General features: G+C 47.3%; 1 protein-coding gene across 1 annotated transcript in view; it reads right to left on the reverse strand.

The window, feature by feature from the left end:
• The window catches only part of LOC311227589 (sodium-dependent lysophosphatidylcholine symporter 1-like), a gene marked incomplete at both ends in the record, with an annotated part of 44,129 nt that overhangs the window by 5,127 nt on the left and 19,002 nt on the right, over positions 1-20,000 (reverse strand). The window contains 6 exons of the mRNA XM_084313309.1: positions 1,326-1,409; positions 2,190-2,276; positions 6,564-6,719; positions 10,213-10,296; positions 11,077-11,163; positions 15,449-15,604. Coding sequence (XP_084169435.1) covers positions 1,326-1,409; positions 2,190-2,276; positions 6,564-6,719; positions 10,213-10,296; positions 11,077-11,163; positions 15,449-15,604 — 654 coding nt within the window. The remainder of the gene's footprint in view (positions 1-1,325; positions 1,410-2,189; positions 2,277-6,563; positions 6,720-10,212; positions 10,297-11,076; positions 11,164-15,448; positions 15,605-20,000) is intronic.

The raw sequence follows: 20,000 nt of genomic DNA on the forward strand, positions 1-20,000 counted from the left end.
AGTAATGATTATATTTAGAGATATATATATTTTTTTGGATCCACTTTTTCTCCCATTTTCTATATTTTCTCCCATCCCAATTTCATATCATCCAATTCAACCCTCCCCTGTCACGAACGCTGTTTCTTGCCTCCCACAAGCCGGCTGCAATGTGGACTAAGTCATACATAGCACAAGTCCCCTCCGGTACTTGAGGTAACAGCAGTCGCATCTTTTCACCTGCGCAGCTCGATCTCTCAGTGGCGAGGAGTAACGCGTGGGAGGCTCACGCTGCCCCCGACACTTCCTGATTCTACTGCGCAGGCGCACCAACCGACCTGTAGGAGTCGCTGTCCACAACGCCCGATCCCCACCCATCAGTTTCCCACCCCCTAATACGGCCAATGTGTATTAGTACGGACGACCAGCTAAACTGAAAGCAAATGTGGAGCGCTGGGCTTGAACTGACGAGCCCAGCGTCTCCAGCATTTCGTGGCGAGCGCCTTGCCCACTACGCCACGTAGCCGCCCGTTTAGAGATATATTTTAAGCAGTTCCTCTTTCAGTGATTTTTTTTTAAATGTTTTGAAGGATTTAGACAGTTCCAGACTCTCGTCGAGCTCGCTCCAGATCTGCGGGCCCCTGCATGCTATACTTAGGCAGAAACATTTGAGTTGTCTCGTCTTGCCGAAGATAAGATGCCTATTTCCGAATGCAACACAAGAAGGCGAAGGGTAAAGGAGGAAAGAGGTTCAAGGAGGGTCTCTGAACCCATGTCGCACATTTTTGCTTTAGTTAGTATTTTCTATTTAAATGTTTGGGGTATGACAATTGTTTTATGTTTTTTCACTTTATTATTTATGTCTGTGGAATTTTTGCTTAAGTCAGTATTTTTTATTTTTGTTTTTGGGTATTACATTTTTCTTTATTGTTTATGTCTGTTTAACGGTGTTGTACATTATGTCTTTGTATTATGTACCTGGAAGACCGACTGATATGTAAATAATATTCAAGGATGATGTTGTTTGTATGCTTGTAAACCAAAAATGCAAATAAAAATTGAGTTTAAAAAAAATATATATAGATGCCTATTCCTTGTGTTGTGGATGACGTGCAGCGGACGGCAGACCGGGACAACGAGCTCAGACCGTCTGTGATTCATGTTGTTGACAACTTGATACATAATTGGTGCGTTTGGATGAATGTTAAACTCAGCGAGCCTCAGGAGACCAAAGCGATGGAACAAAGGGCATACTGTACTCGTGCTGCATGATGACACAATACATCACAATCCATACTTCTGACTGTATAGTACAGTAAGCGTCCTCTGGAGGAAACTGAACTCACAGAGAGGCCGATGAAGAGGGTGGTCTTCTTGCCCAGTCTCCCCAGAACAACCTGCCACAAGGGGACGGACAGCGTGCCCGCCACCTGGTGGACGAAGACAGAGAATAAAGACACGTCAAGGGCACAGACAGACAGCATGCCCAGTGCCACCTGGACGAAGAGAAGACAGAGAATAAAGACACGTCGAGGGGACAGACAGACAGCGTGCCCAGTGCCACCTGGACGAAGAGAAGACAGAGAATAAAGACACGTCGAGGGGACAGACAGACAGCGTGCCCAGTGCCACCTGGACGAAGAGAAGACAGAGAATAAAGACACGTCGAGGGGACAGACAGACAGCGTGCCCAGTGCCACCTGGAGGAAGAAGACAGAGAATAAAGACACGTCGAGGGGACAGACAGACAGCGTGCCCAGTGCCACCTGGACGAAGAAGACAGAGGAGAATAAAGACACGTCGAGGGGACAGACAGACAGCGTGCCCAGTGCCACCTGGACGAAGACAGAGAATAAAGACACATCGAGGGGACAGACAGACAGCGTGCCCAGTGCCACCTGGAGGAAGAAGACAGAGAATAAAGACACGTCGAGGGGACAGACAGACAGCGTGCCCAGTGCCACCTGGACGAAGAAGACAGAGAATAAAGACACATCGAGGGGACAGACAGACAGCGTGCCCAGTGCCACCTGGACGAAGAAGACAGAGGATAAAGACACGTCGAGGGGACAGACAGACAGCGTGCCCAGTGCCACCTGGACGAAGAAGACAGAGGAGAATAAAGACACGTCGAGGGGACAGACAGACAGCGTGCCCAGTGCCACCTGGAGGAAGAAGACAGAGAATAAAGACACATCGAGGGCACAGACAGACAGCGTGCCCAGTGCCACCTGGAGGAAGAAGACAGAGAATAAAGACACATCGAGGGCACAGACAGACAGCGTGCCCAGTGCCACCTGGAGGAAGAAGACAGAGAATAAAGACACATCGAGGGGACAGACAGACAGCGTGCCCAGTGCCACCTGGAGGAAGAAGACAGAGAATAAAGACACGTCGAGGGGACAGACAGACAGCGTGCCCAGTGCCACCTGGAGGAAGAAGACAGAGAATAAAGACACATCGAGGGGACAGACAGACAGCGTGCCCAGTGCCACCTGGAGGAAGAAGACAGAGAATAAAGACACATCGAGGGCACAGACAGACAGCGTGCCCAGTGCCACCTGGAGGAAGAAGACAGAGAATAAAGACACATCGAGGGGACAGACAGACAGCGTGCCCAGTGCCACCTGGAGGAAGAAGACAGAGAATAAAGACACGTCGAGGGGACAGACAGACAGCGTGCCCAGTGCCACCTGGACGAAGAGAAGACAGAGAATAAAGACACATCGAGGGGACAGACAGACAGCGTGCCCAGTGCCACCTGGACGAAGAAGAAGACAGAGAATAAAGACACGTCGAGGGGACAGACAGACAGCGTGCCCAGTGCCACCTGGACGAGGAAGACAGAGGAGAATAAAGACACATCGAGGGGACAGACAGACAGCGTGCCCAGTGCCACCTGGACGAAGAGAAGACAGAGAATAAAGACACGTCGAGGGGACAGACAGACAGCGTGCCCAGTGCCACCTGGACGAAGAAGACAGAGAATAAAGACACATCAAGGGGACACTGACCTGCCTCCTCCTCCTGTAAATGTAGACCAGCTGAGAATCAGGTATACCCTGAGACAAAAACTAAAGACTAAAACAAAAACGCAAAAAAAGAACGAACTAGAACGAAAACGAAAAAAATAAAACGCAAAAAAAAGAACGAACTAAAACGAAAACGCAAAAAGAAACGCAAAAAAAATTCCGAACTAAAACGAAAACGCAAAAAAAAGAACGCAAAAAAAGAACGCAAAAAATTTACGAACTAAAACGAAGAAAAAAAAGAAAAAAAATTAACGAACAAAAAAAAACACAAAAAAAGAACGAACTAAAACAAAAACGAAAAAAATAAAACGCAAAAAAAAGAACGAACTAAAACGAAAACGCAAAAAATACGCAAAAAAAAGAACAAACTAAAACGAAAACGCAAAAAAACGAACGAAAAAAACGAACGCAAAAAAAGAACGCAAAAAATGTACGAACTAAAACAAAAAAAAACAAAAAAAAACGAACGACACATCGAGGGGACAGACAGACAGCGTGCCCAGTGCCACCTGGACGAAGAAGACAGAGAATAAAGACACGTCGAGGGGACAGACAGACAGCGTGCCCAGTGCCACCTGGACGAAGAAGACAGAGAATAAAGACACGTCGAGGGGACAGACAGACAGCGTGCCCAGTGCCACCTGGTGGACGAAGAAGACAGAGAATAAAGACACATCGAGGGGACAGACAGACAGCGTGCCCAGTGCCACCTGGACGAGGAAGACAGAGAATAAAGACACATCAAGGGGACAGACAGACAGCGTGCCCAGTGCCACCTGGACGAAGAAGACAGAGAATAAAGACACGTCGAGGGCACAGACAGACAGCGTGCCCAGTGCCACCTGGACGAGGAAGACAGAGAATAAAGACACGTCGAGGGGACAGACAGACAGCGTGCCCAGTGCCACCTGGAGGAAGAAGACAGAGAATAAAGACACATCAAGGGGACAGACAGACAGCGTGCCCAGTGCCACCTGGAGGAAGAAGACAGAGGAGAATAAAGACACATCGAGGGCACAGACAGACAGCGTGCCCAGTGCCACCTGGAGGAAGAAGACAGAGAATAAAGACACGTCGAGGGGACAGACAGACAGCGTGCCCAGTGCCACCTGGACGAAGAAGACAGAGAATAAAGACACGTCGAGGGGACAGACAGACAGCGTGCCCAGTGCCACCTGGACGAAGAAGAAGACAGAGAATAAAGACACGTCGAGGGGACAGACAGACAGCGTGCCCAGTGCCACCTGGACGAAGAAGACAGAGAATAAAGACACATCAAGGGGACAGACAGACAGCGTGCCCAGTGCCACCTGGACGAAGAGAAGACAGAGGAGAATAAAGACACGTCGAGGGGACAGACAGACAGCGTGCCCAGTGCCACCTGGTGGACGAAGACAGAGAATAAAGACACATCAAGGAGACAGACAGACAGCGTGCCCAGTGCCACCTGGAGGAAGAGAAGACAGAGGAGAATAAAGACACATCAAGGGGACAGACAGACAGCGTGCCCAGTGCCACCTGGACGAAGAAGACAGAGGAGAATAAAGACACATCTGGGGACAGACAGACAGCGTGCCCAGTGCCACCTGGAGGAAGAAGACAGAGGATAAAGACACGTCGAGGGGACAGACAGACAGCGTGCCCAGTGCCACCTGGACGAAGAAGACAGAGAATAAAGACACGTCGAGGGGACAGACAGACAGCGTGCCCAGTGCCACCTGGAGGAAGAAGAAGACAGAGAATAAAGACACGTCGAGGGGACAGACAGACAGCGTGCCCAGTGCCACCTGGAGGAAGAAGAAGACAGAGAATAAAGACACGTCGAGGGGACAGACAGACAGCGTGCCCAGTGCCACCTGGAGGAAGAAGACAGAGAATAAAGACACATCAAGAGGACACTGACTTGCCTCCCCCTCCTCCTGTAAATGTAGACCAGCTGAGAACCAGGTATACCCTGAGACAAAAACTAAAGACTAAAACTAAAAAGCAAAAAAAGAACGAACTAAAACGAAAATAATAAAACGCAAAAAAAAGAACGAACTAAAACAAAAACGCAAAAAAAAGAACGAACTAAAACGAAAACGCAAAAAAACTAACGCAAAAAAAGAATGCAAAAAATGTACAAACCAAAAAAACCAAAAAAAACAAAAAAAAACGAACGAAAAAAAAAAAAAAACGAACTAACTAAAACAAAAAAAGAACCAACTAAAACGAAAAAGAAAAAAATAAAACGCAAAAAAAGAACGAACTAAAACGAAAACGCAAAAAAATAACAAACTAAAACGAAAACACAAAAAAACGCAAAAAAAGAACAAACTAAAACGAAAACGAAAAAAAAAAAAAAAAAAAAAAACGCAAAAAAAGAACACAAAAAATTTACGAACTAAAAATAAAAAAAAAAAAAAAAAAAAAAAAAAGACAGACAGACAGCGTGCCCAGTGCCACCTGGACGAAGAAGACAGAGGAGAATAAAGACACATCGAGGGGACAGACAGACAGCGTGCCCAGTGCCACCTGGAGGAAGAAGAAGACAGAGAATAAAGACACGTCAAGGAGGACAGACAGACAGCGTGCCCAGTGCCACCTGGAGGAAGAAGACAGAGAATAAAGACACGTCGAGGGGACAGACAGACAGCGTGCCCAGTGCCACCTGGACGAAGAAGACAGAGAATAAAGACACGTCGAGGGGACAGACAGACAGCGTGCCCAGTGCCACCTGGAGGAAGAAGAAGACAGAGAATAAAGACACGTCGAGGGGACAGACAGACAGCGTGCCCAGTGCCACCTGGTGGACGAAGACAGAGAATAAAGACACGTCGAGGGGACAGACAGACAGCGTGCCCAGTGCCACCTGGACGAAGAAGAAGACAGAGAATAAAGACACATCAAGGGGACACTGACCTGCCTCCTCCTCCTGTAAATGTAGACCAGCTGAGAATCAGGTATACCCTGAGACAAAAACTAAAGACTAAAACAAAAACGCAAAAAAGAACGAACTAGAACGAAAACGAAAAAAATAAAACTCAAAAAAATAACAAACTAAAAAAAAAAAAAAAAAACGACCGCAAAAAAAGAATGCAAAAAATTTACGAACTAAAAAAAAAAAAGGAAAAAAAAAAGAAAAAAAAAAAACGAACTAAAACAAAAACACAAAAAAACGAATGAAAAAAAACGAACGCAAAAAAAGAACGCAAAAAATTTACGAACTAAAAAAAACCCAAAAAAACAAACAAAAAAACAAAAAAAAACAACGAACTAAAACTAAAACGACATTTTTTTACAGACGGACAGCGTGCCCAGTGCCACCTGGAGGAAGAAGACAGAGAATAAAGACACGTCGAGGGGACAGACAGACAGCGTGCCCAGTGCCTCCTGGACGAAGAAGACAGAGAATAAAGACACGTCGAGGGGACAGACAGACAGCGTGCCCAGTGCCACCTGGTGGACGAAGAAGACAGAGGATAAAGACACGTCGAGGGGACAGACAGACAGCGTGCCCAGTGCCACCTGGAGGAAGAAGACAGAGAATAAAGACACGTCGAGGGGACAGACAGACAGCGTGCCCAGTGCCACCTGGACGAAGAAGACAGAGGATAAAGACACGTCGAGGGGACAGACAGACAGCGTGCCCAGTGCCACCTGGTGGACGAAGAAGACAGAGGATAAAGACACGTCGAGGGGACAGACAGACAGCGTGCCCAGTGCCACCTGGACGAAGACAGAGAATAAAGACACATCAAGAGGACACTGACTTGCCTCCCCCTCCTCCTGTAAATGTAGACCAGCTGAGAACCAGGTATACCCTGAGACAAAAACTAAAGACTAAAACAAAAACGCAAAAAAGAACGAACTAAAACGAAAATAATAAAACGCAAAAAAAAGAACGAACTAAAACGAAAACGCAAAAAAAGAACGAACTAAAACGAAAACGCAAAAAAACTAACGCAAAAAAAGAATGCAAAAAATGTACGAACTAAAACGAAAAAAAAAAATAAATAAATAAAAAAAAATAACGAACTAAAAAAAAATAAAAAAAAATAAAAAAAAAACGAACGAACTAAAACAAAAAAAAGAACGAACTAAAACGAAAAAGAAAAAAATTAAACGCAAAAAAAGAACGAACTAAAACGAAAACGCAAAAAAAACGCAGAAAAAAGAACAAACTAAAACGAAAAAGGCAAAAAAACGAACGCAAAAAATGTACGAACTAAAAAGAAAAAAGAAAAGAAAAAAAAAACGAACGAACTAAAACAAAAACACAAAAAAAGAACAAACTAAAACGAAAACACAAAAAAAGAACAAACTAAAACGAAAACGCAAAAAAAAAATAAAAAAATGCAAAAAAAGAACGCAAAAAATTTACGAACTAAAACAAAAACACAAAAAAAGACAGACAGACAGCGTGCCCAGTGCCACCTGGACGAGGACAGAGAATAAAGACACGTCAAGGGGACAGACAGACAGCGTGCCCAGTGCCACCTGGACGAGGACAGAGAATAAAGACACGTCGAGGGGACAGACAGACAGCGTGCCCAGTGCCACCTGGAGGAAGAAGACAGAGAATAAAGACACGTCAAGGGGACAGACAGACAGCGTGCCCAGTGCCACCTGGACGAAGAAGACAGAGAATAAAGACACGTCGAGGGGACAGACAGACAGCGTGCCCAGTGCCACCTGGACGAAGAGAAGACAGAGAATAAAGACACGTCGAGGGGACAGACAGACAGCGTGCCCAGTGCCACCTGGACGAAGAAGACAGAGAATAAAGACACGTCAAGGGCACAGACAGACAGCGTGCCCAGTGCCACCTGGACGAAGAAGACAGAGAATAAAGACACGTCGAGGGGACAGACAGACAGCGTGCCCAGTGCCACCTGGTGGACGAAGAAGACAGAGAATAAAGACACGTCGAGGGGACAGACAGACAGCGTGCCCAGTGCCACCTGGACGAAGAAGACAGAGGATAAAGACACGTCGAGGGGACAGACAGACAGCGTGCCCAGTGCCACCTGGACGAAGAAGACAGAGAATAAAGACACGTCGAGGGGACAGACAGACAGCGTGCCCAGTGCCACCTGGACGAAGAGAAGACAGAGAATAAAGACACGTCGAGGGGACAGACAGACAGCGTGCCCAGTGCCACCTGGTGGACGAAGAAGACAGAGAATAAAGACACGTCGAGGGGACAGACAGACAGCGTGCCCAGTGCCACCTGGTGGACGAAGAAGACAGAGAATAAAGACACGTCGAGGGGACAGACAGACAGCGTGCCCAGTGCCACCTGGACGAAGAGAAGACAGAGAATAAAGACACGTCGAGGGGACAGACAGACAGCGTGCCCAGTGCCACCTGGACGAAGAGAAGACAGAGAATAAAGACACGTCGAGGGGACAGACAGACAGCGTGCCCAGTGCCACCTGGACGAAGAAGACAGAGGAGAATAAAGACACGTCGAGGGGACAGACAGACAGCGTGCCCAGTGCCACCTGGAGGAAGAAGACAGAGAATAAAGACACGTCGAGGGGACAGACAGACAGCGTGCCCAGTGCCACCTGGTGGACGAAGACAGAGAATAAAGACACATCAAGATTACAGCAATAAAACTACTTGAACCGTCTTTCCATAGTATGCACTCTGCCATAGGAGGCCGCGGACCCGGTATGGGCCAGTAGGGGGCCGTGGCCATACCTACGTTGGCGTGTTATCAAACATCAAACATTATGTAAAAATTCACAAATATGTCAGCAAATACATTTACGTTCTTAATGTATTGCACTTTTGCTTAGCGCTTCCCGGGCTAATTTCCACTATCTGTGTAAGTCTACGTACAGTACGTAGCTTATCACAAGCGACAAACTCTGTTTCCTAATGATTGATGGGCTATTGGAAGTTCTTGATCTTCTTTTTTTTTTATCCACTTTTTCTCCCATTTTTCTATATTTTTCTCCCATCCCAATTTCGTATCATCCAATTCAACCCTCCCCTGTCACGGATGCTGTTTCTTGCCTCCCACAAGCCGGCTGCAATGTGGACTAAGTCATACATAGCACGAGTCCCCTCCGGTACTTGAGGTAACAGCAGTCGCATCTTTTCACCTGCGCAGCTCGATCTCTCAGTGGCGAGGAGTAACGCGTGGGAGGCTCACGCTGCCCCCGACACTTCCTGATTCTACTGCGCAGGCGCACCAACCGACCTGTAGGAGTCGCTGTCCACAACGCCCGATCCCCACCCATCAGTTTCCCACCCCCTAATACGGCCAATGTGTATTAGTACGGACGACCAGCTAAACTGAAAGCAAATGTGGAGCGCTGGGCTTGAACTGACGAGCCCAGCGTCTCCAGCATTTCGTGGCGAGCGCCTTGCCCACTACGCCACGTAGCCGCCCGTTTAGAGATATATTTTAAGCAGTTCCTCTTTCAGTGATTTTTTTTTAAATGTTTTGAAGGATTTAGACAGTTCCAGACTCTCGTCGAGCTCGCTCCAGATCTGCGGGCCCCTGCATGCTATACTTAGGCAGAAACATTTGAGTTGTCTCGTCTTGCCGAAGATAAGATGCCTATTTCCGAATGCAACACAAGAAGGCGAAGGGTAAAGGAGGAAAGAGGTTCAAGGAGGGTCTCTGAACCCATGTCGCACATTTTTGCTTTAGTTAGTATTTTCTATTTAAATGTTTGGGGTATGACAATTGTTTTATGTTTTTTCACTTTATTATTTATGTCTGTGGAATTTTTGCTTAAGTCAGTATTTTTTATTTTTGTTTTTGGGTATTACATTTTTCTTTATTGTTTATGTCTGTTTAACGGTGTTGTACATTATGTCTTTGTATTATGTACCTGGAAGACCGACTGATATGTAAATAATATTCAAGGATGATGTTGTTTGTATGCTTGTAAACCAAAAATGCAAATAAAAATTGAGTTTAAAAAAAATATATATAGATGCCTATTCCTTGTGTTGTGGATGACGTGCAGCGGACGGCAGACCGGGACAACGAGCTCAGACCGTCTGTGATTCATGTTGTTGACAACTTGATACATAATTGGTGCGTTTGGATGAATGTTAAACTCAGCGAGCCTCAGGAGACCAAAGCGATGGAACAAAGGGCATACTGTACTCGTGCTGCATGATGACACAATACATCACAATCCATACTTCTGACTGTATAGTACAGTAAGCGTCCTCTGGAGGAAACTGAACTCACAGAGAGGCCGATGAAGAGGGTGGTCTTCTTGCCCAGTCTCCCCAGAACAACCTGCCACAAGGGGACGGACAGCGTGCCCGCCACCTGGTGGACGAAGACAGAGAATAAAGACACGTCAAGGGCACAGACAGACAGCATGCCCAGTGCCACCTGGACGAAGAGAAGACAGAGAATAAAGACACGTCGAGGGGACAGACAGACAGCGTGCCCAGTGCCACCTGGACGAAGAGAAGACAGAGAATAAAGACACGTCGAGGGGACAGACAGACAGCGTGCCCAGTGCCACCTGGACGAAGAGAAGACAGAGAATAAAGACACGTCGAGGGGACAGACAGACAGCGTGCCCAGTGCCACCTGGAGGAAGAAGACAGAGAATAAAGACACGTCGAGGGGACAGACAGACAGCGTGCCCAGTGCCACCTGGACGAAGAAGACAGAGGAGAATAAAGACACGTCGAGGGGACAGACAGACAGCGTGCCCAGTGCCACCTGGACGAAGACAGAGAATAAAGACACATCGAGGGGACAGACAGACAGCGTGCCCAGTGCCACCTGGAGGAAGAAGACAGAGAATAAAGACACGTCGAGGGGACAGACAGACAGCGTGCCCAGTGCCACCTGGACGAAGAAGACAGAGAATAAAGACACATCGAGGGGACAGACAGACAGCGTGCCCAGTGCCACCTGGACGAAGAAGACAGAGGATAAAGACACGTCGAGGGGACAGACAGACAGCGTGCCCAGTGCCACCTGGACGAAGAAGACAGAGGAGAATAAAGACACGTCGAGGGGACAGACAGACAGCGTGCCCAGTGCCACCTGGAGGAAGAAGACAGAGAATAAAGACACATCGAGGGCACAGACAGACAGCGTGCCCAGTGCCACCTGGAGGAAGAAGACAGAGAATAAAGACACATCGAGGGCACAGACAGACAGCGTGCCCAGTGCCACCTGGAGGAAGAAGACAGAGAATAAAGACACATCGAGGGGACAGACAGACAGCGTGCCCAGTGCCACCTGGAGGAAGAAGACAGAGAATAAAGACACGTCGAGGGGACAGACAGACAGCGTGCCCAGTGCCACCTGGAGGAAGAAGACAGAGAATAAAGACACATCGAGGGGACAGACAGACAGCGTGCCCAGTGCCACCTGGAGGAAGAAGACAGAGAATAAAGACACATCGAGGGCACAGACAGACAGCGTGCCCAGTGCCACCTGGAGGAAGAAGACAGAGAATAAAGACACATCGAGGGGACAGACAGACAGCGTGCCCAGTGCCACCTGGAGGAAGAAGACAGAGAATAAAGACACGTCGAGGGGACAGACAGACAGCGTGCCCAGTGCCACCTGGACGAAGAGAAGACAGAGAATAAAGACACATCGAGGGGACAGACAGACAGCGTGCCCAGTGCCACCTGGACGAAGAAGAAGACAGAGAATAAAGACACGTCGAGGGGACAGACAGACAGCGTGCCCAGTGCCACCTGGACGAGGAAGACAGAGGAGAATAAAGACACATCGAGGGGACAGACAGACAGCGTGCCCAGTGCCACCTGGACGAAGAGAAGACAGAGAATAAAGACACGTCGAGGGGACAGACAGACAGCGTGCCCAGTGCCACCTGGACGAAGAAGACAGAGAATAAAGACACATCAAGGGGACACTGACCTGCCTCCTCCTCCTGTAAATGTAGACCAGCTGAGAATCAGGTATACCCTGAGACAAAAACTAAAGACTAAAACAAAAACGCAAAAAAAGAACGAACTAGAACGAAAACGAAAAAAATAAAACGCAAAAAAAAGAACGAACTAAAACGAAAACGCAAAAAGAAACGCAAAAAAAATTCCGAACTAAAACGAAAACGCAAAAAAAAGAACGCAAAAAAAGAACGCAAAAAATTTACGAACTAAAACGAAGAAAAAAAAGAAAAAAAATTAACGAACAAAAAAAAACACAAAAAAAGAACGAACTAAAACAAAAACGAAAAAAATAAAACGCAAAAAAAAGAACGAACTAAAACGAAAACGCAAAAAATACGCAAAAAAAAGAACAAACTAAAACGAAAACGCAAAAAAACGAACGAAAAAAACGAACGCAAAAAAAGAACGCAAAAAATGTACGAACTAAAACAAAAAAAAACAAAAAAAAACGAACGACACATCGAGGGGACAGACAGACAGCGTGCCCAGTGCCACCTGGACGAAGAAGACAGAGAATAAAGACACGTCGAGGGGACAGACAGACAGCGTGCCCAGTGCCACCTGGACGAAGAAGACAGAGAATAAAGACACGTCGAGGGGACAGACAGACAGCGTGCCCAGTGCCACCTGGTGGACGAAGAAGACAGAGAATAAAGACACATCGAGGGGACAGACAGACAGCGTGCCCAGTGCCACCTGGACGAGGAAGACAGAGAATAAAGACACATCAAGGGGACAGACAGACAGCGTGCCCAGTGCCACCTGGACGAAGAAGACAGAGAATAAAGACACGTCGAGGGCACAGACAGACAGCGTGCCCAGTGCCACCTGGACGAGGAAGACAGAGAATAAAGACACGTCGAGGGGACAGACAGACAGCGTGCCCAGTGCCACCTGGAGGAAGAAGACAGAGAATAAAGACACATCAAGGGGACAGACAGACAGCGTGCCCAGTGCCACCTGGAGGAAGAAGACAGAGGAGAATAAAGACACATCGAGGGCACAGACAGACAGCGTGCCCAGTGCCACCTGGAGGAAGAAGACAGAGAATAAAGACACGTCGAGGGGACAGACAGACAGCGTGCCCAGTGCCACCTGGACGAAGAAGACAGAGAATAAAGACACGTCGAGGGGACAGACAGACAGCGTGCCCAGTGCCACCTGGACGAAGAAGAAGACAGAGAATAAAGACACGTCGAGGGGACAGACAGACAGCGTGCCCAGTGCCACCTGGACGAAGAAGACAGAGAATAAAGACACATCAAGGGGACAGACAGACAGCGTGCCCAGTGCCACCTGGACGAAGAGAAGACAGAGGAGAATAAAGACACGTCGAGGGGACAGACAGACAGCGTGCCCAGTGCCACCTGGTGGACGAAGACAGAGAATAAAGACACATCAAGGAGACAGACAGACAGCGTGCCCAGTGCCACCTGGAGGAAGAGAAGACAGAGGAGAATAAAGACACATCAAGGGGACAGACAGACAGCGTGCCCAGTGCCACCTGGACGAAGAAGACAGAGGAGAATAAAGACACATCTGGGGACAGACAGACAGCGTGCCCAGTGCCACCTGGAGGAAGAAGACAGAGGATAAAGACACGTCGAGGGGACAGACAGACAGCGTGCCCAGTGCCACCTGGACGAAGAAGACAGAGAATAAAGACACGTCGAGGGGACAGACAGACAGCGTGCCCAGTGCCACCTGGAGGAAGAAGAAGACAGAGAATAAAGACACGTCGAGGGGACAGACAGACAGCGTGCCCAGTGCCACCTGGAGGAAGAAGAAGACAGAGAATAAAGACACGTCGAGGGGACAGACAGACAGCGTGCCCAGTGCCACCTGGAGGAAGAAGACAGAGAATAAAGACACATCAAGAGGACACTGACTTGCCTCCCCCTCCTCCTGTAAATGTAGACCAGCTGAGAACCAGGTATACCCTGAGACAAAAACTAAAGACTAAAACTAAAAAGCAAAAAAAGAACGAACTAAAACGAAAATAATAAAACGCAAAAAAAAGAACGAACTAAAACAAAAACGCAAAAAAAAGAACGAACTAAAACGAAAACGCAAAAAAACTAACGCAAAAAAAGAATGCAAAAAATGTACAAACCAAAAAAACCAAAAAAAACAAAAAAAAACGAACGAAAAAAAAAAAAAAACGAACTAACTAAAACAAAAAAAGAACCAACTAAAACGAAAAAGAAAAAAATAAAACGCAAAAAAAGAACGAACTAAAACGAAAACGCAAAAAAATAACAAACTAAAACGAAAACACAAAAAAACGCAAAAAAAGAACAAACTAAAACGAAAACGAAAAAAAAAAAAAAAAAAAAAACGCAAAAAAAGAACACAAAAAATTTACGAACTAAAAAAAAAAAAAAAAAAAAAAAAAAAAAAAGACAGACAGACAGCGTGCCCAGTGCCACCTGGACGAAGAAGACAGAGGAGAATAAAGACACATCGAGGGGACAGACAGACAGCGTGCCCAGTGCCACCTGGAGGAAGAAGAAGACAGAGAATAAAGACACGTCAAGGAGGACAGACAGACAGCGTGCCCAGTGCCACCTGGAGGAAGAAGACAGAGAATAAAGACACGTCGAGGGGACAGACAGACAGCGTGCCCAGTGCCACCTGGACGAAGAAGACAGAGAATAAAGACACGTCGAGGGGACAGACAGACAGCGTGCCCAGTGCCACCTGGAGGAAGAAGAAGACAGAGAATAAAGACACGTCGAGGGGACAGACAGACAGCGTGCCCAGTGCCACCTGGTGGACGAAGACAGAGAATAAAGACACGTCGAGGGGACAGACAGACAGCGTGCCCAGTGCCACCTGGACGAAGAAGAAGACAGAGAATAAAGACACATCAAGGGGACACTGACCTGCCTCCTCCTCCTGTAAATGTAGACCAGCTGAGAATCAGGTATACCCTGAGACAAAAACTAAAGACTAAAACAAAAACGCAAAAAAGAACGAACTAGAACGAAAACGAAAAAAATAAAACTCAAAAAAATAACAAACTAAAAAAAAAAAAAAAAAACGACCGCAAAAAAAGAATGCAAAAAATTTACGAACTAAAAAAAAAAAAGGAAAAAAAAAAGAAAAAAAAAAAACGAACTAAAACAAAAACACAAAAAAACGAATGAAAAAAAACGAACGCAAAAAAAGAACGCAAAAAATTTACGAACTAAAAAAAACCCAAAAAAACAAACAAAAAAACAAAAAAAAACAACGAACTAAAACTAAAACGACATTTTTTTACAGACGGACAGCGTGCCCAGTGCCACCTGGAGGAAGAAGACAGAGAATAAAGACACGTCGAGGGGACAGACAGACAGCGTGCCCAGTGCCACCTGGACGAAGAAGACAGAGAATAAAGACACGTCGAGGGGACAGACAGACAGCGTGCCCAGTGCCACCTGGTGGACGAAGAAGACAGAGGATAAAGACACGTCGAGGGGACAGACAGACAGCGTGCCCAGTGCCACCTGGAGGAAGAAGACAGAGAATAAAGACACGTCGAGGGGACAGACAGACAGCGTGCCCAGTGCCACCTGGACGAAGAAGACAGAGGATAAAGACACGTCGAGGGGACAGACAGACAGCGTGCCCAGTGCCACCTGGTGGACGAAGAAGACAGAGGATAAAGACACGTCGAGGGGACAGACAGACAGCGTGCCCAGTGCCACCTGGACGAAGACAGAGAATAAAGACACATCAAGAGGACACTGACTTGCCTCCCCCTCCTCCTGTAAATGTAGACCAGCTGAGAACCAGGTATACCCTGAGACAAAAACTAAAGACTAAAACAAAAACGCAAAAAAGAACGAACTAAAACGAAAATAATAAAACGCAAAAAAAAGAACGAACTAAAACGAAAACGCAAAAAAAGAACGAACTAAAACGAAAACGCAAAAAAACTAACGCAAAAAAAGAATGCAAAAAATGTACGAACTAAAACGAAAAAAAAAAATAAATAAATAAAAAAAAATAACGAACTAAAAAAAAATAAAAAAAAATAAAAAAAAAAACGAACGAACTAAAACAAAAAAAAGAACGAACTAAAACGAAAAAGAAAAAAATTAAACGCAAAAAAAGAACGAACTAAAACGAAAACGCAAAAAAAACGCAGAAAAAAGAACAAACTAAAACGAAAAAGGCAAAAAAACGAACGCAAAAAATGTACGAACTAAAAAGAAAAAAGAAAAGAAAAAAAAAACGAACGAACTAAAACAAAAACACAAAAAAAGAACAAACTAAAACGAAAACACAAAAAAAGAACAAACTAAAACGAAAACGCAAAAAAAAAATAAAAAAATGCAAAAAAAGAACGCAAAAAATTTACGAACTAAAACAAAAACACAAAAAAAGACAGACAGACAGCGTGCCCAGTGCCACCTGGACGAGGACAGAGAATAAAGACACGTCAAGGGGACAGACAGACAGCGTGCCCAGTGCCACCTGGACGAGGACAGAGAATAAAGACACGTCGAGGGGACAGACAGACAGCGTGCCCAGTGCCACCTGGAGGAAGAAGACAGAGAATAAAGACACGTCAAGGGGACAGACAGACAGCGTGCCCAGTGCCACCTGGACGAAGAAGACAGAGAATAAAGACACGTCGAGGGGACAGACAGACAGCGTGCCCAGTGCCACCTGGACGAAGAGAAGACAGAGAATAAAGACACGTCGAGGGGACAGACAGACAGCGTGCCCAGTGCCACCTGGACGAAGAAGACAGAGAATAAAGACACGTCAAGGGCACAGACAGACAGCGTGCCCAGTGCCACCTGGACGAAGAAGACAGAGAATAAAGACACGTCGAGGGGACAGACAGACAGCGTGCCCAGTGCCACCTGGTGGACGAAGAAGACAGAGAATAAAGACACGTCGAGGGGACAGACAGACAGCGTGCCCAGTGCCACCTGGACGAAGAAGACAGAGGATAAAGACACGTCGAGGGGACAGACAGACAGCGTGCCCAGTGCCACCTGGACGAAGAAGACAGAGAATAAAGACACGTCGAGGGGACAGACAGACAGCGTGCCCAGTGCCACCTGGACGAAGAGAAGACAGAGAATAAAGACACGTCGAGGGGACAGACAGACAGCGTGCCCAGTGCCACCTGGTGGACGAAGAAGACAGAGAATAAAGACACGTCGAGGGGACAGACAGACAGCGTGCCCAGTGCCACCTGGTGGACGAAGAAGACAGAGAATAAAGACACGTCGAGGGGACAGACAGACAGCGTGCCCAGTGCCACCTGGACGAAGAGAAGACAGAGAATAAAGACACGTCGAGGGGACAGACAGACAGCGTGCCCAGTGCCACCTGGACGAAGAGAAGACAGAGAATAAAGACACGTCGAGGGGACAGACAGACAGCGTGCCCAGTGCCACCTGGACGAAGAAGACAGAGGAGAATAAAGACACGTCGAGGGGACAGACAGACAGCGTGCCCAGTGCCACCTGGAGGAAGAAGACAGAGAATAAAGACACGTCGAGGGGACAGACAGACAGCGTGCCCAGTGCCACCTGGTGGACGAAGACAGAGAATAAAGACACATCAAGATTACAGCAATAAAACTACTTGAACCGTCTTTCCATAGTATGCACTCTGCCATAGGAGGCCGCGGACCCGGTATGGGCCAGTAGGGGGCCGTGGCCATACCTACGTTGGCGTGTTATCAAACATCAAACATTATGTAAAAATTCACAAATATGTCAGCAAATACATTTACGTTCTTAATGTATTGCACTTTTGCTTAGCGCTTCCCGGGCTAATTTCCACTATCTGTGTAAGTCTACGTACAGTACGTAGCTTATCACAAGCGACAAACTCTGTTTCCTAATGATTGATGGGCTATTGGAAGTTCTTGATCTTCTTTTTTTTTTATCCACTTTTTCTCCCATTTTTCTATATTTTTCTCCCATCCCAATTTCGTATCATCCAATTCAACCCTCCCCTGTCACGGATGCTGTTTCTTGCCTCCCACAAGCCGGCTGCAATGTGGACTAAGTCATACATAGCACGAGTCCCCTCCGGTACTTGAGGTAACAGCAGTCGCATCTTTTCACCTGCGCAGCTCGATCTCTCAGTGGCGAGGAGTAACGCGTGGGAGGCTCACGCTGCCCCCGACACTTCCTGATTCTACTGCGCAGGCGCACCAACCGACCTGTAGGAGTCGCTGTCCACAATGCCCGATCCCCACCCATCAGTTTCCCACCCCCTAATACGGCCAATGTGTATTAGTACGGACGACCAGCTAAACTGAAAGCAATGTGGAGCGCTGGGCTCGAACAGGCAAGCCCAGCGTCTCCGTCATTCGTGGCGAGCGCCTTGCCCACTACGCCACGTAGCCGCCCTGGAAGTTCTTGATCTTCTTGATGGCGAAATGGACCGGCGTTTGTTTGAGCAGAGAGACCTGCATGTGGCTGCGGACCTGGAACGTCTGATTGTAACTGCGGCTAAAGGGGAGATGGGGAGTTTCCCGTTCCTCCACAGTGTCACTCTACGAGAAGGACTTTGACTTTGACAGTTTACGCCAGATGCCAGATGTGATCCGAACGTCTGGAATTACCATCACAACAGCAGCATCAGTAACATCGGCAATGAACGCTGCTCCGGTAGGGAAAACAACCCTATTGCCAGATGTACACAGGCTGTTGAAATTGTTTTCTTTGTTAACTGCCAGTGTGCCGAGAGGTCATTCTCAACCCTTCGGATGTCGGATGAAGACTTATCTAAGGTCAACAATGACTCAAAGGAGACTCAGTGACTTGATGTGCAGCCACACACACACAGGGAAGCTTTGGCCAATGTGGATGTTCTCCCCGTTGCCAGTGACTTCATCCGGCACAACGAGAGACGGAGGAACTTCTTTGGGAATGTTTAAGACGGGGTGGTGTTGACGTGTGTTGACGTGAGACGAGTGTTGACATTTTTTTATCCTATGCAACTGGACTTGACGTATCAAATTATTTAAGCTTTCTAATCACATTGGTTAAGTAATGCATATTATGATACTATTTTATTGTGACTAAAGTGTAGAGACTATAATCAATAAACGAATGCGTTTACGAGCATGTGGCTTGGTTTGGGCGGGGGAGCAACGTCACGTAATCTTTGGCCCTCCCCATTCGAAATGCGTTCCGAGTAGGCCCATGACTCTGCTACTAAGGAATCTACCTTACCTATATTACTACCTACTATGCTAATATGTCTATACTAATAATATGCACTCAAGACTGTAGCACCCAAGTTCAACACTGATTGACGAACAATCTTACTGACCCTTAATAAAGCCAGATTATACTTTCCGTGTCCGTGGGTCCGCGTTGATATATGCGTGACGTACATTTTCGTCACTGCTCTTGTCACGCGGGTGTCCATGCGGCATGCCTGCCAGATTTTGTGACCACGCGAATACCCCCATGGATATGCGCGCCGACTGGCCTGGAGTGTGCATGTGCATAGAGTGTGCATAGTGCGCATGTGTGGATCACGTACGCTTACACTGAACGGCACGGGAAGTCCTTCATTCCGACAGCCATCAGAATATACAATGCACCACTGAGCCTCCCTGCATCACTGAGCCTCCCTGCATCACTGAGCCTCACTGCACCACTGAGCCTCACTGCATCACTGAGCCTCACTGCATCACTGAGCCTCCCTGCATCACTGAGCCTCACTGCATCACTGAGCCTCACTGCATCACTGAGCCTCCCTGCATCACTGAGCCTCACTGCATCACTGAGCCTCACTGCATCACTGAGCCTCCCTGCATCACTGAGCCTCCCTGCACCACTGAGCCTCCCTGCATCACTGAGCCTCACTGCATCACTGAGCCTCACTGCATCACTGAGCCTCCCTGCATCACTGAGCCTCACTGCATCACTGAGCCTCCCTGCATCACTGAGCCTCACTGCACCACTGAGCCTCACTGCATCACTGAGCCTCACTGCATCACTGAGCCTCACTGCATCACTGAGCCTCCCTGCATCACTGAGCCTCACTGCATCACTGAGCCTCACTGCATCACTGAGCCTCCCTGCATCACTGAGCCTCACTGCACCACTGAGCCTC

Source organism: Notolepis coatsorum (assembly GCF_963971535.1).
Source record: "Notolepis coatsorum genome assembly, chromosome: 4".
Classification (NCBI taxonomy): domain Eukaryota; kingdom Metazoa; phylum Chordata; class Actinopteri; order Aulopiformes; family Paralepididae; genus Notolepis; species Notolepis coatsorum.